A 22661-nucleotide genomic window follows, 5' to 3' on the forward strand; every position below is an offset into this window, starting at 1 on the left:
GACTGAGGCAACATCTGGCCTGGGGTGGAGACACATCTGGAAAGGAGGGGGTGGGGAGGCTGGCAAGTCAGCATCCACAAGGCTGCCTGGCCCCTCTGTGGCCATTGAGGCTGTCCAGGGAGGGGGAGGAAGGGGTGACTGGCCAGACCTTCACAGGCAGGGTGCCTAGTTATGCCCACATAGATGCCCAGCATTGGGTGCTGGAAAGACAGCTGTGATCCAGGTGACTAGGTTCCTGGAACACCAGGTAATGTCTACTTTGCTTCATCCAAGAGGCCTGTTTGAGCTAGGGAAGCCCTGGCTTTGTCTGGATAGCACAGAAGGGTTCAGCCTTCCAAGAGTGGATGGGGGAGATCGAAGGTCTACTCTGCCTCCAGACTGAAGGGGGGGCGTGTTCCGCCTCCGTTCCTCTCCCCCCTCCCCCAGTAAGGACAGCCGCTAGCACCTGGCTCCCTCATCAGCACCCATTGTGGCAGGCAGCCCCGAATGCAGATGGTGCTGATGTGTCTGGAACTGTTCCTTTCTTCTCTTCAATAAACTCAGCTAATTTTAACCCAGAGGCTGAGAGTGAGGGTGTGGGAGGCAGAGGGACAACCGGAACCGAAGTGAGGAGCTGTCCTCTCTGCCTCCCCAGCCCGGGTCATCCACCCCTCTCTCTGCCAGGAAAGGACTCTCTGTGTGACTCTGGGTGCTGTGCGGTCTCAGTCTCTTAGGGACAAATCTCACAGACCCCGCCTAGGCTGCTAAGGGCCAGATGACAATATGGCCTGCAGTAGGAGGAGTGGGTGGCCTCATTCCCACTGGTTTCTTCATCCCTGAACTCCCCGCCTGGACCCTCACCCAGGAGGCCAAGGGGGCTCCAGGCCTTGCCTATGTCTTCCCCTCCCACTCCCTTCAGGCCCTATCATCCCCAGCCCACACCATACTGTGTCTGGTGTGGGTTTTCTGGAAGGAGGACTAGGCTATCTCCTGGGGGTTGGGAGAGGGTCAGGGCTGGCTAGGGACAGCAAAAGGCAACAAGAGTGACTGGCAGGATTATGGGCTCATAGTCATGAAAGGCAACTGCTTTTACTAAGGACTTCACGCTTACTGAAGGTGGGCCTTCAACACCTAGCTCTAATGTCACCTCCTCCAGGAGCCCTCCCTGATACCAACAGCAGAGAAGGGAGGTCCCCATTCTGCCACTGAGAAAACAATGCCCCTTGGGATACTTAGCTGAGCACATGCATGCCCCTTCACTGGGGCAGGGGCTCTGCTGGACACACTGGCATCTCTGGGCCTCCCTCGTCATGCAGTGTGGGCAGTGGAGATGCTCTAGAAGTCTGTGCTGAGCGGGAGTTGGTTGTAGATCCCTAAGAGCAGACAGTCCCACCTAGGGAGAATGTGGATTTTTGCATGTGGGTCAGTGAAGGCAATTGATTTTTCCAAGACTGATACTGAGGCTGAGACTGCTCTGGGCCCTTGGACTGGACAATTTTTGAGCAGAGCTTTGATCTCACTCTGGGAAGTGATCATTACAAAATACAAACCTGCTCCTGTCTCTGAGGGCTCACCCCATAGCCCTCCACCTGGCAGCAGCCCCTGGCATCTACTTCCAGCTTGGTTTACAGGCCCTTCCAGCTCAGCCCCTGCTGACCCCAAGGCCACCTCCTGTGCTCCTACCCTCACTGTCTGTTCCATAAATGCTCAGTACTTTCACACCTACATACCTGCCACTCAGCCCAGAACCATTCTTCTGTGCTTCGCCCACTCCCTGAATGAGTCTAATTTCCATACCAGTTACAGCTTTAAGGTCACTTCCTCCAGGAAGCCCTCCCAGCTTGGATCACAGTGTGTGGTTTCTTGTAGAGTTGTTTATATCTCTGAGGTAAGAGGGAAGCTTCCAGGACATTCTGAGCCCCTCCTGCAGTAAGACCCTGAGTGGACACAGAGTTATTGTTTGTTGAGGCTGGAGTCACAGCAAGGAAACATGCCAGGTGTGTGTGTGGGGGGAGGGTTGCCTGCCCTTCAGCCCTTCAGACTCCCTCCCTACACCTTGGATTTAGGGTGATAGGTAAGAAAAGCCAGCAGGGTCATAGAGCGCTGCCTGTCCAGAACCCCTTCCAAGAGGAGACAGTGAAATGGTAAGTTCATAAGGGAGTCTTTCCACACTGACTACATGTTAGAATTACCTGGGGAGAAAACCCATCAGATGCTTGAGCCCACTCCCAGAGGGTCCGTGACCCTGGTACCTGGAACTGTGTACAGGCTGGAAGCGGGAAGCTGGGAGGGCCTCTACGTGGTCTCATGAGTGTCTTCTGTTTTAGGAAACAGTCTACACCTACCTTCTGGACAGGGAGTCCCGGCTGGTGTGTGAGGACCCTCCCCATGAGCTGCCCCAGGAGGGAAAAGTCCGGTGAGCTATCCTCCATCCTGTTGCTTTCCCTCATGGCCAAGGATCTCAGGGCTGGGCACCTTTCAAAGTCCTCTGGTCTGATCCTCCCCATCTGACCTTGACCTCAGCTTCCCAGCCCCTCCTGAGTGGACACAGGTGCGGTTCCTTGGCTGGGTCGCTGACTCCAGCAGAGAGGGGAGAAGCAATGTCTCCTTTTGTGTCGGTTGGAGGAATGGATGACACTGGGAAAGTGCCAACTGGTAGGTTTTCTCCCAGAAAGCTCTGGCAAATTGCTGCGGCTTCCTCAGAGCCGAGTCCCAGAATGTCAGGGTTACAGTTTGTCATTTAGAACCCGGCAGGCTAGGAAAACTGCCTGAAGGTTCTCACACTCACAGAACCACAGCATCACAGAGTTGGGAGCCACTGAGTGCTGGACCTGCAGGAGTGCGCGGGCATCTGAGAACAGAGCTCACAGGCACTGTCCTGCAGTGGGTCCTGGAGCCCACCTACCTGGGTTTGAATCCCAGCTCCCCATTTACTAGCTGAACAACCTAAGGCAAGACACTCAACCTCTCTGTGCCTCGGGTCTTCTTGTTTGTGAAATGGTGATAATAATAGCACTTACCTCATAGGGTTGTTGGGAGGACTAAATGAGTTTAACACATTTGTAAAGCACTTAAAGCTGTATGAATGATAAATGCCTGGTTGTGTTTTCATTATGACAGAATGCTGGAATCACTGACTTCGGGAACATGGGCTTGGTGCCCGATGGTCCCCTGACACCTCTGAGCCTATTGAATTCAGCCTCCTTATTTTCCGGACGGGCAAACATTGTGAGATGTGCCCAACGCCACATACCTAGTGGGAGGCAGAGAGCCAGGCCTGGGACATGGTCTCTTGGCTACTGGCCATTCAGGGAACAATGAGGGGAAGTAGAACTTGTCAGATGAGAAAGTGTTGACAGGCAGGATTGCGGGTCCAGAGGAGGGCAGGGCACGGAGGATGTGCTCACTGACTTCAAGCACCGCAGGGCCATCAAGGGCCAGGAAGCACTGGGTCGGAATCTGGGGGCTGAGTGAGCCCATGGGTTGGGGGGCAGGCATGTTACTGGAAGGCAGCGCTTCACTCCCTGGGGGAGAGCTTTTCCAGCAGGCCGGGAGGTCCAGAGCTGTGGCTTTTTCAGGTAGTAGCTGAGGCTGGCACGATACTCACCTTTCGCAGGTGCCACGGGAAGACTTGCTCTTTGGGGATGCTGGAGGTCCTCAGGCTGGGCTTGCTGGTGGTCCTGGCATTTGGAACCCTGGATTCCAGGATGCTGGTCTCTCCCTTAGCTCTCCCCTATGGAAGGGGCTGCTGTTTCTCCAATACCCCAGGGCCTTCCCACCTCCTGTTCTCCCATTCCACTTCCCCTGAGCGTGAGGCTCTGGCAGTGCCCAGTGCAGGGAGTGGCCTCCAGGGTGGGTGGCAGTCTCCCCTTCAGCATTTCCTGACAACTCCTCCCAAGGGCTGGGAGAACCAAGCCAGCCGTGCCCCTCTCTGGCCTCTACTGGCCCAGCTGTAAGATGGCAGGCAGGACAGGGACCGGAAGATCTCTGGCATCTCAAGAAGAAAAAATGCTATAATGTCCTCTTTTCTCCTCTGAGCCAGCACCCTCACCCCTAATTCTCAAGAACTTTGCTTAATATGAGCTTGCACTATCCAGGAAGTCTCTTCAGAGCAGCAAAGAAGGCCTTCCTGGGAGAGGGGCACAGCAGATGGAAGGAGCATCCTTCAGGCTTCACTCTGCCCCTCCTGAGGCTGCAGACACTCCCCTCAGACGTACTGCTGCTGGGGATGGGGTCTGCAGTCCCGGTATCTCAGAGGGGACTCGGGTCCTTTCATCCCTCAACCCCCAGCCACTGCAGACTCCGTGAAGCCTTTGGGAAAGGTCAAAAAAAAGAAAAAAAAGAAAAAGAAAAAAAAAGAGAGATAAGAGTGAGTGTTTCAATTAGCCGAGAGTTCAGTGGAGAGGGAGAGGCCAGTGTCTGCTGGGAGACAGGGCTCAGAAATCCCAGGAGCCCCAGGAGGTAAGGTGGGTGAGGGGTGACGGGAGAGGGGCATCTCTTAGGACTTGGAGATCAAAGTTCATTCAGGTTGGCAAAGACTGGGGTGAAATCTGCACTCTACCCCCCGTCTGGTGGTGAGCCCGCGTCCTCCCCTAGGGCTGATACATAGGTATGTGGAGGAGTCAGACTGGGATGGGGTCAGACAGGCCTGTGCTGTCATAATGCCCAGCACACAGTAGGAGCTCAGGGATTGCTGGTGGCCCTCCAGCCCCACGTCCCAATACATGTACTTAGTGGGTGATCTTGAGAAAATTACTTCCCTTCTGGCCTCAGTCTTTTTCTAGAAAATGGGTGGGGTTGGTTACAGGGTGCTTCCAGGGGTGATCTGTGGCACTGGCCCCAACAGGAGGCTGAGGCGTCTGCCCCGGCTGAGGTGGAGCCTGAGGCTCTGGCAGTGCCCAGTGCAGGGGGTGTTCCTCCAGGAAACCCTGGAGGGCTGGCAAACAGCAGCAGGTGTGACGTGGAGATGGATCATAAAGCAATAAGGCCAAGAGGAAAGGCAGAGAATGGGCTAAGGGCAGTTTGGGGAGGCAGGGAGGAGATGGGCCACGGGGCAGTGAGAGGGTCACCAGCTACCCAGCCCCTCCTGCCAGTGCCCCTGAAACTGGACAACCAATGAGTCCGGGCTGCCTGTCAATTCAGCAGAGACAGGGTTGAATCACATATGAGCGTTTATTCTAATAATGTCGGCAGGATGGGAGGGCAGCAGGTCATCCATGAAAATATTCTCTACCCGCCCCCGCCCCCCAATAAGCCAGCTGCTTATATTGGGCAGAAGGACAAAGATTACAAGGGGAAGTGGGCAAAAGGAATTATAGGCATGGGGCAGTAGGCGAAAGGAATAAGAATGGGTATAATGGTTACAGGTTATAGGCAATGTGCCTTGCCATGGTAATAGGCAGTTCTCAGATAAGGAGAATGGACCTCCTTCTCATTCCCAGTTTGACTCCCATGTCCCAGGCTGTAAACCCTCAGCCAGGTTAGAATGTGCTTTCTCTACTCAGAACAGAAATCACGGTTAACAGAGCATGATTACTATTTCTGACCCAACACCCCTACCACTCCTGGGGCTTGCAGGCGCCCGGTGCATCCTATCCTCCCAGTGTGTTTTGGGTTTCCTGCCCGCCCCCTCCATGCCATGCTTGATGTGCTCCCTCCTTCTCTGCAAAGTCCCACCTGCCGTCTCCATCTGGACCAGCCCGCATTTCACTTCTCTTCCAGGCCCCAGACGGAGGCCCTCTAGGACAGCAGTTCTCAACCTGTGGGTCGCGACCCCTTTGGGGCTCGAATGACCCTTTCACAGAGGTCGCCTAAGACCATTGGAAAATACATATATAATTACATATTGTTTTTGTGATTAATCACTATGCTTTAATTATGTTCAATTTGTAACCATGAAAATACATCCTGCATATTAGATATTTACATTACGATTCATAACAGTAGCAAAATTACAGTTACGAAGTAGCAACGAAAATAATTTTATGGTTGGGGGTCACCACAACATGAGGAACTGTATTAAAGGGTTGCGGCATTAGGGAGGTTGAGAACCACTGCTCTAGGAGGTCTGCTCCATGTTCTCTGGCACCAAGGAAGATCCAATTTTCAGAAAAGGTGTCTGGGCCGTAGTGGTTCTGTCCACAAGCAGAACCGTGGGCTGAGAGTGGGGAGATCTGGGATCCTAGACAACATGACTGCAGTTACAATCTCGTGCACCCTCCCTGGGTCTCAGTCTGACTTCCCTGACATGATAGGATCAAACATTGGCATCTGCGGGCAGGCCCAGCTCTGGATTCCAAGGGCTGCAAGGGGTCTTGGGGCTGGAGGGGAGGGAATCCCAGAGGCCTGCCTGGGCGAAAGGCTTCCTGGAAGGCTCCCCGCCCCCCTTGTCTTGGTGCCCCGCTTCTATCTCCCAGACTATTTCGGTCCCCAGCCCCGCCACTTTCCTCTTCTTATTGTGTTTCCTGCCATCTTAAAGCCTCTGATTACCCACTGCTGAGTGCAGCAAAATCTACGGCTTTTCGGCTACAATGGAGACACCGCCCACACGAGCCCCAGCTGCTTGTCTACTTCCCCTAGCACTTAGGGGTCCCAGGCCCAGCCTTGAGAAATTTCTTCCTCAGAGCTGGTTCCCTCTCGCCACAGAATTTGTCGTCCCCCTGATTTGTCTCAGGGGACGCAGGGAATAGCCTGTTCCCATCTCTGGAGCCTCACACTCTGGGAGAGGGAAAGGGAGAGGAGGACCCAGGGCCTGGCTTGAACCGTAATTTGTCTCTGAAGAGATGAGAGGTCGGAGTGCAGTTGAGGGTGGGAGGAGGGATGTCAGTACAAGGCTTGGGGTCACACCAGACAAAGGTCTCAGAAGAGTGGAAGGGGGCCTGGACACCCAGCTCTTTCCAGACCATTGGCCCCACCAACAGAAAGCCTTTCCGTCTACTCTTTCCACTAAACAAATAGTTGTTAAAGGGACGGAACTGTCATAAAATCCACACCCGTTCCTCTCTGCCCTCTGCGCCCATCTGTCTTTATCTTCAGTGGGGCATGACCACCCGGCACCCAGGGCTGAGTCATTCATTAGCCTCCAACGTGGACAGCTGGCCCAGGGGGTGGAGTCCCCTCACCCCCATCAGCCTGGAGAGGGAGCAGGGGAGCAGGGGGGTGGGGGAGTCAGGAGGCAGGCTGGTGGGGGCTCTAAGTTGAGGAGAGAACCATCTGGGGTGTGAGCAGTTTATGAAGCCCCCACCCCCATCTGGGGTGGAGACAGCAGTTCTGGGAAAGGCACAGCAGAGGAAAGGGGCTCGAATGGGGGTGGGTTGAGGTGAGCATGGCCTGTCTGGGGCCACGGAACGTGGCTGGGCCAGGGAGGGCAGGTTACAGAGCAAGGTGCCATGTGTGGACCCTGAGGACTGGGGATCCTTGATGCCCCAGCACTCAGAGGGGGATCTGGGCCCAGACCAGGCTGACCTGCCCCAGCCCAGCCTCCCCTCTGCTGTCCCAGGAACGCTGCGACTATGGGGTGCTCACTCAGACTGGGCTTCCGGTCTCCCCGATTCTCCCTGTTGGTGAGATTTTCCCAGCAGCCAACCATCAAACCTGACCTTTACCTTCCCCTGCTGGAGTCCCTCGGGGTCTCCCACTGCCCTCAGGGCCCTGGTCCCCCTCCTGCTGTCCAGCCAAACCAACTCCATGCAGTTGGACCGCCCAGCAGACACTCATTCTTCCCCTCCTCCAAGCCTTTGCAAACGCAGTGCCCTCTGCCTGCGCATTCCTTCCTGTCTGCCTGCCCTTTAGGACTCAATGCGGCATCTCCTCCTCCAGGAAGCCTTCTGGACCCCACTTCCGTCCGGCACCTGGGTAGGCTGGGCCCACTCTTCCTCCCTTTGTCAGAGCCCTCACTCCTGCCCTTGGCCATGGGCCTGCATGTCAGTCCCTGCACGACATTGGGACGCTAAGAGTCAGGCATATATCTGCCTCCTCTTCTCATCTCAGTCCTCAGTACCAAACTTGACCCAGAAGAACCCGGAGTAAACACTCCATGAAATGAAAGACTTCAAGTAGAATTTTCCCATAAGTATTTCGTTGAGAAAACTTGCTCTGGCTCTAGTATGAGGGGTGGATCTAAGGGACCTGACAGGAGGCAGGAGACTAGGTGAGAGGTTGCTGCAGGTCAGGGGAGAGGTGGCGCTGTATGAGCTGGGGAGTAGCTTGGGAATGGGAAGCAGGGGACTGTTGTGAGAGATGCATGGGAGGTGACTCACCCATTGGCTGGGGAAGGTGAGGAAGAGGGAGGCAAGGGACCCAGTGGATGGTTGTGCCACTTGGGGGTGGTGGTGGCAAGGGTAAGTTCGGATTGGGACTGGGTGTCTTTGACGATCTCAGGGGCCCACAGGAAAACCTCCAGGAGGCCTTTGGACGTCTGGAGCTCAGGAGAGGGGAGCTGGAGAGTCACGAGGCCATAAGCGCAAAGGAAGGTGTTTTGTGCAGAAGAAAAACTGAGGATAGATTACTTCATCAGGGTCCTTTGTGGGGGGTTGGGAGGAAGAGGGAGGCCAAGGCAGCCCTGGGTCCCGGGGTGGGGTGGGGGAGATTGGAAGTGGAGAGTCAGGGGTCAGTGGAAGGAAGCTGCGGAGTCCACTAACCAGCCACGCAGGGACCAACGCCACCTTGTGGCTGCCCAATAACCAGACTGTCCCAGGCCAAGGGGCTGGGAGGGGTCCACAAGGGGGTTTGGCTAAGGGTCACCAAGGCCAGGCCCCTGTCTCCATGAAGTCCCAGCCTTTATCAATTTAGTCATCAGAAAGCGTGGCTGCCATTGCCCTCCTGCCACCCTAGATTTCTATTCCTTCCTGGGAGGATTGGCACAGTCTCAGCCCAGAACTGGCGCCCAGCACACCAGGAGCCTTAAAGGTCCAGGGTGTGAGGGCTGGGAGGTGGGAGACACCACTGGTTCTTCGTAGCTTCTGACCCAGGGGCCAGGAGTGAACAGGTCTGGCTCAGAAGGCTGCGTGACCCGCTGGAGATGCTCAGCCTCTTTGGTCTTCAACTTCTCTCACTGCTGTTGGGGAGCCTCTCAGGCTGCCAGCTCTTTTCTTCATCTGGCGTTTGCTGGTCTCCCCTTCGTGACCTCCCCCCACACACAGGAGTTCCATCCCTCCCCCACCCCACCCCAAGCTGCTCTTCTAGCTAGGCCAAGCAGTTCCTACAAACGCAATTAAGTGGAGGCAGCATGAGAGATGAGGAACCCAGGACAATTAATCATCAGGGAGTAACATTTGGTGAAAAATCAGGCACTTAATTAAGTAGGAAGAGCCAGAGGCTGGGATGGGGGGAGGGGGAAGATGGCGTGTGTGATGAGGGCAGAGAGAAACTCATTCTTCCCCATCTACCACCCCTTCCCTCCATCACATCTGTGCCCTTTGCCTCCCCAATGTTCATGCCAACTCCCTCTTGGAGGCTCACCCCACCCCCCACCCCACATAGGGCTTCAGGAAGGTTCAAGCATTACTGGTTAGGAGTATGGGTTCTGGTGCCAGCTGGCTGGGTTCAGATCCTGGCTCTACCACTTATTAGCCATGTAACCTTGGACAGGTTCCTTAACCTCTTGGTACCTTAGTTCCTCCACCTGCAAATGGAGACGATGATGCTATTTAATTCTGAGGATAGTTGGGAATTCTGAGTTCATCTATGTAATTTGCTTGGACTGTTCACAGCATAAAGATCTGGTAAGTTTTAGTTATGATGGTTATCCAGGAGGCTCGGAGAGGATAGGTCACTCACCAAGGTCCAGTGGTAGCCACGGTGAGATGTAACCCAGGCAGCCTAGCTCCAAGCCCTTGCTTTCCTTGCTCTGGGGATTTGTGCTGGCCCCTGGCGTACCTTTCCAGTATCTACCAGCAAGAGGCACCGGAGGCTGGACTGTAGTGACTAGGGTCCCCGACTCTTTTATTCCCCCCAACCCCTCGTATCTGCCCTGCAGCAGGTCAACTTGTCCAGATCTTTGCAGACATGCAGGGCCCAGCCTGCTGTGTGTCCCTGGGCCAGGGATTGTTCTCTTTGATCCAGGGGCTGAGAGGTGGGGTCATCCTTTTTTTTTTTTTTTGCAGAGAGGCTGTGACCTCCCAGAAGCGGCTGGGCTGCAATGGGCTGGGCAGCACCTCGGACCTCCCTGGAAAGCCTTTGGCCAAGCTGGTGGCCCCACTGGCTCCTGACACCCAAGGTAAGGGCTGGGAGCTGGGCAGGGGCAAGGAGAAATGGTGACCCCTGCTCCCCAGTTCATGTCTGTCTCCTGTGTTCATCTCTTGGTCTCCTTCTTTCCTTTGCTCTGTGTCTGTAGCAATCCCTCCATCTAATTCTCTCTCTAGTATGCTACTAACCTCTCTGAGCCTCAGTTTCATGATCTGTAAAATGGGGACAACAGAACCTACTTTGAGGGGGTGTTGCAAGGAAGAGCAAATAAGATAACGCATGTTAAGGGCTGCCACTTACTAGAGCTCGGTGGCCGGTGGCCACCGTGATGATGTGTTTGTGCCTGTCGCTAGATGGGCTGTGGCTGTTGTCATGCTCTCTCTGTCACTCTCTCTGTTTTTCTCTCTCTTCCTCTCCATGCCCCCTGTCCGCCATGTCTCTCTGCCTCGTGTCTCAGTCTCTCTAGGTCTCTGTCCTCTGTCTCGATGTGGAAAGTGCACAGGACTGGGAGTCAGGAGACCTGACTTGCTGTGTGATCTTGGGCAAGTCACTTCCCCTTTCTGGACTTCAGTTTCCCAATCTGTAAACTAGGGGTGCTCAGCTTTACCTGCCTGCCTCCCGCTCAGGGTTGCTGGGAGGATCACAAGAAGATTGTCGAGTGAGGGGGTTTCCCTCCATGCAAGGGTCTTTGCTGTGGCTGTTTTTGTCGCCGCCTCAGGACTCCCCTCTGTCTCTCTGGGTCTCTGGGTCTCTCTGTGTCTCTGTCCCAGGCTCTCTCTCTCTCTGTGTCTTTGTCTCCCTCCCTGGGTCCTGGCTCAGTCTCCTGAGCCTCACTGGCCCCGCAGGACCACCTCATTGCCCTCTCCCCCTCAGTGCTGGTCATACCGCTGGTGGACAAGGAGGCTGGGGCTGTGGCAGCCGTCATCTTGGTAAGAGCCCTTGTAGGGTGGGATGGGGAAGAGGACAGCAGGGGAGGGAGCGGCGGGTGGAGTTCTGTGTGTGTGTGTGTGTGTGTGTGTGTGTGTGTGTGTGTGTGTGTGTGTGTTGAGAGCAGCAGGCTGAGCTGGAGTTGTAGAAAGTGGGGGTCTGGGGCTTCTCCCACACCCCACCCCTCTGCCCCACCTTAAATGAGCAGGGCCAAGTTGCTGGGCGGGTTCTGCAGGCCCTTCTCCCATATGGAGGGGCCGTTCAGAGTCTCTTTTCCATCCCAGGAACAGAAGGGTTAACACTCCCACATCACCATTACCTCAATAAGGAACAGATTTGGGGTGCAGACAGATAAATGAGCTGGCCTTGTGCCCCCAGGGACTCCTCTGAGCTCATTAAAACAGAATTAAAGGTTTCTGAGGCGCCTGACCTTTCCGGAGCCACTGGAGGGGGAGGGCGGTGGAGTGGGGGGAGCCCATGGGGAGAGGAGGGAGAACAGAGGAAGGAAGGGGTACTTGGCTTGGTCTCCTCTGCGTCCCATCTGCCTGATGGAGACACGTCCCCCTTGCTTTCTCCCGCCCCCCAGCTTCTGTTCCCACAGGGAATGGATCTGCTGTTGGCAGAGTTCTGAGCACTGCTTCCCTCCCTCCTTCAGTCCCAATCTGTGCCAGAGCTGGTCTCTTCGAAGAGCGCCAGGGCTGGGCCAATGTGCAGAAGAAGAGGTGGGAGGCAGCGGCTCGGGCAGCCCACCTTTGTTGAGGAAGAGTGTGGGGTGTCAGGTTCCTAGGAAGGACTTCCTGTGTTGGGGCTGGGAGGACTGGGTCAGTAGAGGAGCAACCTCCCCCAGAGGAAGACATCTGGAAGGTGGTTCGTCTTGTGGGCAAGAGGATGGTTGCCATGACTGCTGCTCACCTTGGCTCAGGTTGGGCTCAGGTTGGGCTCAGGTTGGGCCAGGAGTCAGGCTTCAGCCTTCTCCTGGGGGAGAAAGGCGTGTGTGTGTGTGTGTGTGTGTGTGTGTGTGTGTGTGTGTGTGTGTGTTGTGTATTGGGGAGGGGATGAAGTCAGAGCACTTGAATTTAACTCTCTCTAGCAAAACCCTTCTCTGCCCCCTGCTCCAGGCTGCATGCTAGGGCAGACAGAGGAGTGAGACCCATGTCTGCCTTCCAGAGTCTGTCCGTCTGGAGGAAGGCAGGGACAGCCTCAGGTCACTATTGGCCAAGGGAAATAAATATGGATGCTTTGGTGGCAGAGACTGGAGCACAAGGAGTGCCTCACAGTGGAGACGGCCTGTTGGGCACGGGGAGGACGTCTGCAGGCAGAGAAGAGAAAGGGTATTCTAGACCGAGGGCAGAGCATGAGCAAGGCAGGGCGGGGAGAGGGTGGTGGGGTGTTGGAGGAAGAGTGTGATCCTGGTGAGGCGGAGGTGCCTGCTGTTGACCAAGATGCTACCTGGGACTTTGGCTACCAGGAGTTCCCAACAACTGTCCCCTCCCCTTCTTGAACACGCCTGGCAGTGAAACGCTCTAGAAAGGTGTATGGATTATTCGTGGCCTGCCTCTTCTCCAAGCCTGTGCCTTCCTGCTCAAATAGCACGCCTCCAGGACACCCGTCCCCAGTGCACATACAACTGACGGATCCTGTCCTGCTGCTCCACCCCAGCGCTCCTGGGCCTCAGGACCTCACATCCTCCAAGAGGCAGCACAGCAGCCTTGAACCTCCCAGCTGTTACCAGATCCCAAGGGCAGAGGGTGCAGAGGGTACAGGGCCTGCCCCCGGGCAGATGTTTTGGGAAGACTGACTCACCAGCTCCTTCCTCAACAAGCCCCATTCCCCTCTCTGAGTCTCTGCTCTTGGTATTCACCCATCCACCCACCCGTCGATGGAAGGCATATTTCTCAAGCACTGCCAGGCACTGTGTGCTAGGTGCTGCAAACAGCAATGACAGACACCAGACAGGCCCTGCTCCCACAGACCATAGTCTAGAGCGGCCCAGGAGACAGACACACCAGGGACAAAAATAAGGATAGAATTGCAAATGATGGCAAGTGCAAGCAAGGAAACCAGGGAGCTCTGCAAGGAATACTGGGGCCCGGTGGAAGTGTGGACAATGGGAGGCGCTCTGAGAGACATGCCATCCAGGCACAGGGCAGCCTCGAATAGTTCTGGGCTTCTGCAGCTTGCAGCTCCAGGCACCTTGATTACAGGTTCTTTGTGTTGAAAGTCTGGCTCTGTTCTTCAGTTCTGGGATAATAAGTCCCTCTGAGGAGTGGGAGGCACTTGGTCTCTGGCATTTGATGTGTGATGTGTGCCCACGCTCCCCCCCCCCCCCCCCGCCCCACTGTGCCAGCCACTTGCATGGGGATTAGCCATGTTAAACTTGGTGAGGATGAGGTGTGGGGGCTTTGCTGGGTTCTCAACCCTCTCTACAGCCCCAGTGCCCACCACAGGGCAGCTACTGGGCCCCAGACAAGCTCCCTGCAAGTGTGTGTTTCTGTTGGTGAGCAAAAAGCTGTGTGTGTGTGTGTATGTGTGTGTGTGTGTGTGTGTGTGTGTGTGTGTTTGCATATGGGGGCGGGGCAGAAGCGTGTGCATGGCTCTTGGGTATTCGAACTCAGTATCCTATGTAGAGTTTTGACTGTGCACATGTGGGTGGGGAAGGGGGTGAGGCAGCCCAGGAGTGTGTGCTGGGGCAGGGGGAGGTCCAGGGGATGGAGGGATCCACAATTCCTTCCTTTCCCCTGGCCTTCTGAGGCTCTCGTTCAGTCTCCCAGCTCTCTACTGGGACCAAGCTGCTTTGGCAGCCCAGGAACTGGTTGCCCCCATACCCCTAGAGGGGCCCCGACCTTCCCTTTTCCTGAGAGATGGGTCCAGGAGGAAGAAACAAGTAGATGTCCTCCCCATCTACTAACAGTGAAATGCCGAAATGTTTATATGAATCACGTGCCAATGAACCAGGCCCCAGCCTCTTCCAACTCCCTGTCCCATGGGAGTCATAGATGGGGCCTCAGCCAGAGCTTAACCTTCAATCCCACCAGACCCTGTCCAGGGCTTCCTGCCTCCAGTGTTGCTTCCTCCAACTCATCCTATACCCCATAGGCCATGGCCCTCAAGCTAAAGTCCAATTCCTTAGCCTGGCACTCCAGGCCCGCCCCCTGGGGCAAGGGGACCCCACTCCTGCCCGGATCCTCATCTCCTGTACCACCTTCTCCCCAGCACTGCCAGGACAGCTCCTGCCTGCAGTGTCCCCTCTCTGCAGGCTCTGCTTGTCCTCCCCATGCCTCAGTGCCAGCTCTGGAAGCCTCCCGGATGCCCCCCCCCCCCGACCCTGCCCTCCTGCCGAGCTCCCACAGTCTTTAAGTTCCTATCCACCCCATCTGCCTTCTCCTTCTTCCTCAGGTATGAGGTTCTGCACCTCCTGATCACATCCCCCACTCCATCCTGCCCCAGCCAGATGTGAGCTTCCTGGGAACCTGCTGGTCTCCTCTCCATCTGCTCCTGGCAGGGGACCTAGAGCACAGGCAGGCAGGCAGCTGCTGAGTGAGAAGGGAGGATGTAGGAGGGAACCCCAGTGCAGCCACCATGGGGTGCCCTGCAGGCGATGAGCAGCTCTGAGTCGGCACCACCAGAAGCTGGTGACGCCGTTGGAAATCTTTGCTAGCAGGGCCTGCAGTGGGTCCCCAGACTGCCATCCCTCCCCCTGCCCCTCTCATTTTCTCTGTCAAGCACTCTAGCGAGGGTGTGGGAAGGGACTCCACGGGGTATGAAAGGTGGGCTGAGGGGAGTTCTGGTAACTGACACAGGGAAGTTAGGGAGAGACAGGCTAATGTGTGTGGTGATGAGAGTGGGTCTGGAGAATGGAAGGTGCGGGCAGAGAAGGTGGGGGAGAGTGGTCGGTACTGTCTCAATCCTGCCCCTTTCTTCTGTGTGACCTTGGGCATGTCACTTAACCTTTTTGGGCCTCGGTTCATCTGCAAGTGGAAGCCTGCCTTACTGGATGGTGAGACTCACGTTTCGATCAAAGCACTTTATCACTCCATTCATTCATTTATTCACCCATCCTCCCAAGTTCTTAAGGCACAGCAGATGCATCAGAGCTGTCAGACTTCTTCTCCTACCCAGACTTAGGGGCAGTTCAAACCCCAACTCAGAAAGGATGGAGAGGGGAGGCTTGGGCTAAGAGCACTGATTCCATAACTGGGTCCTGAAGGGCTCCGTCGGCGGGAGATGGAGGGGAGTTGCAGGTCACCCCCTTTCCTCACTGTCCACCTGAAGTGTGCCGTTGAGGGAACAGTGACTGAAAAGGCAGAGATCGGGCACGTTCCACTTTTACTTGAATTAGCCCTCGGAGGTTTGCCGGAGGAGGGCACTGCCCTGGAGCCCTGTGCTCAGCCAGAAGGACAGGCTTCGAACTGAAGCCCGCAGACGGGAGTGTTTATGTGCTGGCGGGGACAGGTGTGTGCCGAGGGAGGGCCCTCTGACAGAGGTAGGAGGCTGGGGACTGTCACAGCTAGTTCTTCTCCCACATCCTCCAGGTGCACTGTGGCCACCTGAGTGACAGTCAAGAGTGCAGCCTTCAAGCCGTGGAGAAGCATGTGAGTGGGGGTAGGGCTGGGGTAGGGCTGGGGTAGGCGGGGAGCTGCTGAAGACCCTCATCACAGTGGGTAAGATGATCTTGCCAGGGAGCTGGACAGACCTGGGTTCCAGTCCGCCACCTTTGGGCTGTGTGACCTTGAGCAAGCCACTTAACTTCTCTGAGCACCAGTTAGTTTCACATCTGAAAATGAGGATAAGGAAAGCACTGACCTATAGGGTGTACTGGTGAGATAAGGCGAATCAAGTATCTTGTCAGTGCTGACGGGGGACTATCTACGTAATGATACGGAGGCTCTCTCCTGAGATTTCATGCTGACTTTCACAAGGACTTAGATAGAATTCCCTGTGGGTGCTAGAGACACAGAGATAGCGCCCTTGTCCTGTCTGGGAAGAGTCTGGGGCCAGGGGTGGAGACTGGAGGGAGGACGCTCCAGAGGCCCACGGGAGGGTGGGGCGCTGAGGAATGAGTGGTTCGGGATGGTGGTGGGGGCGATGGGCACCGCAGGCATAGGAAATGGCTTGAGCCCAGGCGAAGAGTCCCGAGGCGGCGAGCGCGGGAAAAGGTGGGGCAAGTGGCTAGCTGACCGCTTGGCCCGCCCCAGACCCTGGTGGCCCTGCGAAGGGTGCAGGCCCTGCAGCAGCGCGGGCCCGGCGTGGCCCCCGAAACTGTCCAGAAACCCCCTGAGGGGACGGCGGGAGACCAGAAGGGCCGGGTTGGGTACACCCACAACGACGGCAAGATCCTGCAACTGTGCGGTGAGGACCCAGCAGCGACGGGTCCTGGGGCGGGGCCCCACCTGGAGGGGAGGGGCCTGTGCGGGGGCGGGGCCTTAGAGGTGGGGCGAGGCCGGGGGCGGGCGGGGTAGCTGTCGGAGGGGAGATCTACGGGCTGGACCGCCAGGTGGCTTGGGGCTGGGGGGGAGGGTGTCTAAGGACCCTCTGACCTCTGACCCGCGCCCCGCCTTTGCAGGGGAACTCTACGATCTGGACGCCTCTTCCCTGCAGCTCAAAGTCCTCCAATACGTGAGTCCCTACGCCCCGCCCCCTGCCCCCCCAGGGACCGACGTGTCTGGAGCTCTCCCTCTCAGCTGGGATTTCCACGTCCCGCCCCTCGCCTCTTTCCCACCCACCCGAGGAGCCTCAGAGGGCGAGAGGGTGGGGAGTGGGCGGCCCAGACCCGCGGTCAGCCCCTCGCTGCGTGCTTGCCTTCCAGCTGCAGCAGGAGACCCAGGCGTCCCACTGCTGCCTCCTGCTGGTGTCCGAGGACAATCTCCAGCTCTCCTGTAAGGTGAGGGCCAGGTCCACGGGGACCGGGAGAGGGACCGCGCCTCTGAGGAGAAAAACCCCGCTGATCTTTTAATGGGTCGCCGCCCCTCTGCCCCGCAGGTCATCGGAGATAAAGTGCTGGAGGAAGAGATCAGCTTCCCGGTGAGTCTGCAGGAGCAGTTAAGGCAAAGAGGCGCACTTGGGATTGGCACCGAGAGACTGGGATCTGCCAGAATCTCTTGGATTCGGACGGAATTACCTGGCTCTTGGGGTCTACTTAGAAATGTTATGAGCGCTCACAGCCTTTCTTGATCAGGATCCACAGGAGAAATCTTATGCAATCTACAGAACAGTTTACTTGGGACCAGTTTGCTGCTGTTGGGGTGTTTCTGGATTTTGGTTCTCTTAGAATCTGTCGCAATCAATGAGAATCTTGGAGTCTGCTTTTTCTCTCTCCTAGTCATGGGAGACCCTACATCCTCCATAGGGCGTTCTGGTCAGGAGCAGAACATCCCCCCCCCCCCCCAGACTTTGGGGAGGAGGGTTGGGGTCTGAGATGGCCTGACCTCAGGCCAGGGTGGGCCCTGACTCAGCCTCTCCTCCCTGCACAGTTGACAATGGGACGCCTGGGCCAGGTGGTGGAAGACAAGGAGTGTATCCAGCTGCAAGATCTCACCACAGTAAGCCATGGCCTGACTGGACCAGGGGAGGAGGCAAAGGGAGAGGACCATGTCCAGCCTCCATGGCCAGGGTCGCTGGGACAGGGCAGCCTAGGAAGGCTGGCGACAAGACCCAGGGACTTCCTCCCAGTCCACCCCCCACCATAGCACTTCCCACCTGCAGGAGTCCTGAGAGCCACCTGTTGCAGATGGTGCTGGGCTGGGGGAAGGAAACATACTCTCTCCCTCCTCCCCTGCCCTGACTCACCTCACCTTTGCAGGAGGATGTGCGGCAGCTGCAAAGCATGTTGGGCTGTGAGCTGCAGACCATGCTCTGTGTCCCTGTCATCAGTCGGGCCACGGACCAGGTGGTGGCCCTGGCCTGTGCCTTCAACAAGCTCGGAGGAGACTTGTGAGTCAGGGTGGGGTGAGGTGGATCAGGAGGTGAGCTAAGAGCCTGGACAGGGTTCTACTGGGGTAACAGAGCTGGAAGCAGGTACGATTCCAGCAGTGTGAATGGTTTGTTGGTGTAAGAGACCTCAGGTTTGTGAGAGTGCTAGGCTCTTGCTTCTGCTACGGCTGAGGCACAGGTAATTGTTGACTCTCCGTCACCCATTTTAGCTTATTTAAAATCATGTTGAGGTCCAAGTGAGCTCCCGCTTTTTTTGCCCACTCTTGCCGTTGGGATTATCCACTATTAGGGTATTGGCCTCCTTCCCCATTTGCCATCCCCTGTTGGCATTTCTGCTGGGAATTCCCTGATGGAGAGGTAGTGAGCTCTGGGATGATGGGCTCTCTGGAACCCACAGAGCATCACTGGCACAGTGGACAATGGCTAAAGGGAATACAGGCTTGGGGGGCAGGCGAACTTGAGGGTCTTTATAGGCACTGACAGGGCAGCTATAAGAATCACACAAAACGGAATGGTGGGCAGGACACAGAGGCAGGTAAACAGGCTTAGTTAGGAGGAATATCTCAGGAACTGAGATCAGATTTGGGATCTAAGAGTGGTACCATAAATAGATTTCATGTCCTATACCAACTTGCTGATTGGCAGTAGCTGCCTGAACTATTGTGTTGAGACTGGTTCTTAGTCATATGATTGATTAGCCATGTCTGTCCTGGGAGTAGGTTCAGGGTATGAATGCTGCCACACTTGGTCCAGCAGGTCTATAGTTTGGGCTAAGACATACAAGCAGAGTGCTGATTCCAGGATACAGAAGATGCTGATAAGATGCTTGGCCCCTGGGGCTTAAGAAAACAGGCTGGGCCTCCTGCAGGAAGTGGAGAGTGGGGAGAGGTGTCAGAAGCCCAGGGATGGGGTCTGCAGGAGTGGGCAGAGACCTGGGAGTCACGGATCTGTGTAGCAGGACTTCTAACATGGAACTCCAGGCAGTTGGGTGGACCTGGGGGGGCAGGAAGGGGGAGAGACAGCAGGAGGATGTGGGATCTGTGTCATTTGGTACAGGTGGGCATCCTAATAGTGGGGAATTTATGCCATTGATAAGCACATGCTGAGCACCTACTGTGTCCAGCTGTGTGCTGACCAGATGGCCCTGGAAAGGCCTCTAGGGAGAGGAGTGCAGAGTGAGCGGGAGTCCAGCAGGGGCTGTGGACTCTGGCTGCTGGTTGTGGGACTGGGTTCTGAGATGGCCCTACACCTAGAGAAGGGGTGGTATCAGATGGTAAATGAGGTGGGGCCTTGGTGACAGCCCCGAGGCCCAGGGCAGGGACAGGGCCACCTCTGGGTTCCACATATTTCAGGGAGTGATTGCTAAGTGATTGCATGAGCTGAGATGGGGTTCAGCTCAAAGCCTGACTGCAGGGATGCTGCCTGCAACTCAGAGAACAGGGGTTCCAGAATTCCTTCAGCAGGGAGTGTGGTGGGGCTGGTGGCCAGGACAGAGGTAAAGCACAGTTAAGACTTTGTAGCAAACACTTCCCAAACATCTCCCCTGTACCAGCCTCTGCCTTGGACATGGGGTGATATAGTTATGGTCCCTGCCTTCAAAACTAAAAGTTTATTTTCAGGGCTTAGAGGGAGGATGGTGGGATAGGGATTCTAGGCAGAGGGAATAGTGTAGGGAAAAGCATGAAGGTGTGAAGGAACTGGGGTTTTTCTCAGAATGATAAGGATTTTAGTGTGGCTGAAGTGGAGAAGCACCCAAAGTCCTGGAAGAGTAGGACAGCGACTAGAGTTGGACAAAACAGGGCAATGCCACCCCCATCCTGAGCCTGGAGGGGCCTCCAGGGAGGAGCAGGAGGACACCCAGCTCTGACCCAGCCTCAGTTTGGGTAAATCTAAAGTCAGCAGAGGGAGACATGGCCGGGCTTCAAGAAGCAATAGCCTGAGGAGGAAAACACATTTCGTTCTGAGGAGAATTAGAGCCTCCCCAGGGGGCCTCTGGTCTGAGGGAGAAGCTGCCCCAAGCCACCTGTGCAGTGAGCAGCCCCAGTCGAGGGGAGTGATGCTTAGCGGGCGATCTCTGAGTGGGCTTCCTGGAGGAATGGAAAAGAGGAGAAATGGGCGGAGAAGTCTGTCATCAGCTCCCTCTCTGACGGCCTCGCCTCCCTCCCCAGATTCACGGATCAGGACAAGCACGTGGTCCAGCATTGCTTTCACTACACCAGCACGGTGCTCACGAGCACCCTGGCATTCCAGAAGGAGCAGAAGCTCAAGTGTGAGTGCCAGGTGAGTGGCCTGCCTTGCGCCTCTGTCAGGAACAGTCACCCAGCTCCCAGCACCAGTGACTTATCCACAAGGGAAAGGCCCATGTCTATCTGGACATGGCAGGGGGTTTACCTACTGCTCTGGAGGCCTGTTAAGGAGGACGGGCACGGATTCCTCAGAGTGGCCACTGGCTGCAGGCGCTGTGTGCGATCCCCCTCTAGTGTTCAACTCGGGTACTACAGCAATGCTGGGTGGCTGGAAGCTGAGGGGAATGCACATCTGAGACTGCAGATTTCTATACACTTCGCTGAGGCAGTTCCTCCCTCTCCTCCACTTAGTAGCCAAATGACATCATTAGACTCTGTGTCTCCAGCATGTGTGGAGAGCCCTGGGAGAGGAATGAAAAGCCCCTGGGGATGTTGGAGAGGTTGCAGATGACATACAGAAAGCATACTTTCTGTAACCTGAGCCCCAATGATCTCTATTTTCTCCATTCCAGGCTCTTCTCCAAGTGGCAAAGAACCTCTTCACTCACCTGGGTGAGTGCACTATCCTCCTCCCTGCCTGATTGTGGGGTGGGAGGGGGGGCTGGAGTTTGGGGGAGGCGAGGTGGGAGGGTTTGGCCTTGGCATTCCAGCCCGGTCTCACCACTGCCCACCCCGACTTCTCCCTCTCTCAGATGACGTCTCTGTCCTGCTCCAGGAGATCATCACAGAGGCCAGGAACCTCAGCAATGCTGAGATGTGAGTGAATTTACCCCTGGGCGGGGAAGAGAGGCCCCAGGCTTCATTTCTCACCCTCTCCTTCCCTCCCTTTCCCCTTCCACTGCCTTCCTGTGGGCCCCCAGCACATTTTGTATGGTCCTTTACTTCACGCCTGTGACCATCCCTAGACCAACGTCCAATGACAGCAGAGGTGGGCTTGCTTTGCTGGCCATGGGCCCTAGCTCCTAACTATAATGCGTGGCACAGAGTAGGCGCTCAAAAAAAAAATTCATTGGGTTGAACTGATGTCAGGAGTCAGCCAGCCCCGAGGAGAGTCAGCACAGATCACTCCTCCAGCCTTAGAAATCTGGGCTCCGCCTCAAGTTGTGAGGAGCGGGGGGTGGTTGGAGAGGGGTGTCAGGGCTCTGTGGACCAAGGCCGTCTCCCCGCAGCTGCTCTGTGTTCCTGCTGGATCAAAATGAGCTGGTGGCCAAGGTGTTCGACGGGGGCGTGGTGGAAGATGAGGTGAGGCAGGGCCCCACGGAGAGTGTTGCTGTGGTCCTGGGGGGGTAGGGGGGTTGGGGAAGAGAAGGGGGTCGAGTGTCCGCAGAAGGCCTCATGGCCCGCTCTGTGGACAGTCACTAACTTTTTCCTCTCAACCCCTGCCTGCCCCTGCAGAGCTATGAGATACGCATCCCCGCGGACCAGGGCATAGCGGGCCACGTGGCGACGACAGGCCAGATCCTGAACATCCCGGACGCCTACGCACACCCGCTTTTCTACCGCGGCGTGGACGACAGCACGGGGTTCCGCACGCGCAACATCCTCTGCTTCCCCATCAAGAACGAGAACAAGGGTGCGGGCTCCCACCGAGGGGCGGGGCCCGTCTGGGGTGGGGACTGAGCAGGATGGGGCGGAGCCGAATGGAGGGGCTGGCAACCTTTCCCCGCTGCCTTAGAGGCCCCTAGCACAAGGCGCAAGCTTCCCAGGCATGGGTTCCCTTGAGGACAGCAGGGAAGGCAGATCCCCGCCAGACACATCCACTGGCCAGTCCTAGCCCCTCTCCTGCCCCCAGAGGTTATCGGTGTGGCCGAGCTGGTGAACAAGATCAACGGACCCTGGTTCAGCAAGTTCGATGAGGACCTGGCCACGGCCTTCTCCATCTACTGCGGCATCAGCATCGCCCACGTGAGTGGAGACAGGGGTGGAGACAGCGCAGGGCCCTCTGCCCTCCTCTCCACATTGGGACTCAGAGCCCCACTGCTGGGTTGCTATGCAACCTTCTGTACCGCTGGTCACTTCTGACCTGTTTCCCATCTGAAAATTTATGCTTTCCCGTCCTATCCCGTTAGCCTCCCAGACCATGGGAAACCCCAGTTGTCATTATTCACCTGTCTCACCCCGACCCTCCTCAGGAAGCAACCTCAACCCAAGCCCCTGGTCGACTTCTTTTTGGGAAATATTGGGTCTCCTTGTCCACAGCTGGCAGCTCTCCATGGGACTCCAACCCACTGGTCCCTGGCACTGATCCCCCTCCTTGTTTTCTGTCTCTGCTGTGGGCCTCGGGCCCCATCACTGAAGACTAGGGCAGGCTCTGGAGGGGATGCAAAGTGCCAGCTCAAGTGCTAAGAGATCCTAGGAGGCGAAGCAAGGGAGGTCTAGATGAAGGTTGGGTGG

The 22661-nt window shown here is 56.4% G+C and overlaps 1 protein-coding gene across 6 annotated transcripts in view; it reads left to right on the forward strand.

The window, feature by feature from the left end:
* PDE2A (phosphodiesterase 2A) overlaps positions 1-22661 on the forward strand; it is an 87949-nt gene that overhangs the window by 58445 nt on the left and 6843 nt on the right. For 4 of the 6 annotated variants that reach the window (XM_036325088.1, XM_036325086.1, XM_036325087.1 and 1 more), the window contains 16 exons: positions 2307-2395; positions 10083-10195; positions 11038-11093; positions 15624-15683; positions 16287-16440; positions 16655-16707; positions 16898-16972; positions 17071-17112; positions 17562-17630; positions 17891-18021; positions 20190-20301; positions 20780-20819; positions 20960-21023; positions 21437-21509; positions 21663-21840; positions 22060-22172. In XM_036325088.1, coding sequence (XP_036180981.1) covers positions 2307-2395; positions 10083-10195; positions 11038-11093; positions 15624-15683; positions 16287-16440; positions 16655-16707; positions 16898-16972; positions 17071-17112; positions 17562-17630; positions 17891-18021; positions 20190-20301; positions 20780-20819; positions 20960-21023; positions 21437-21509; positions 21663-21840; positions 22060-22172 — 1422 coding nt within the window. Of the gene's footprint in view, positions 1-2306; positions 2396-10082; positions 10196-11037; positions 11094-14487; positions 14545-15066; positions 15089-15623; positions 15684-16286; positions 16441-16654; positions 16708-16897; positions 16973-17070; positions 17113-17561; positions 17631-17890; positions 18022-20189; positions 20302-20779; positions 20820-20959; positions 21024-21436; positions 21510-21662; positions 21841-22059; positions 22173-22661 lie in introns of all 6 variants that reach the window. The other 2 variants (XM_036325089.1, XM_036325090.1) reach the window with 2 other exon arrangements.

This window comes from Myotis myotis, unplaced genomic scaffold, assembly GCF_014108235.1.
Source record: "Myotis myotis isolate mMyoMyo1 unplaced genomic scaffold, mMyoMyo1.p scaffold_m19_p_10, whole genome shotgun sequence".
Lineage (NCBI taxonomy): Eukaryota > Metazoa > Chordata > Mammalia > Chiroptera > Vespertilionidae > Myotis > Myotis myotis.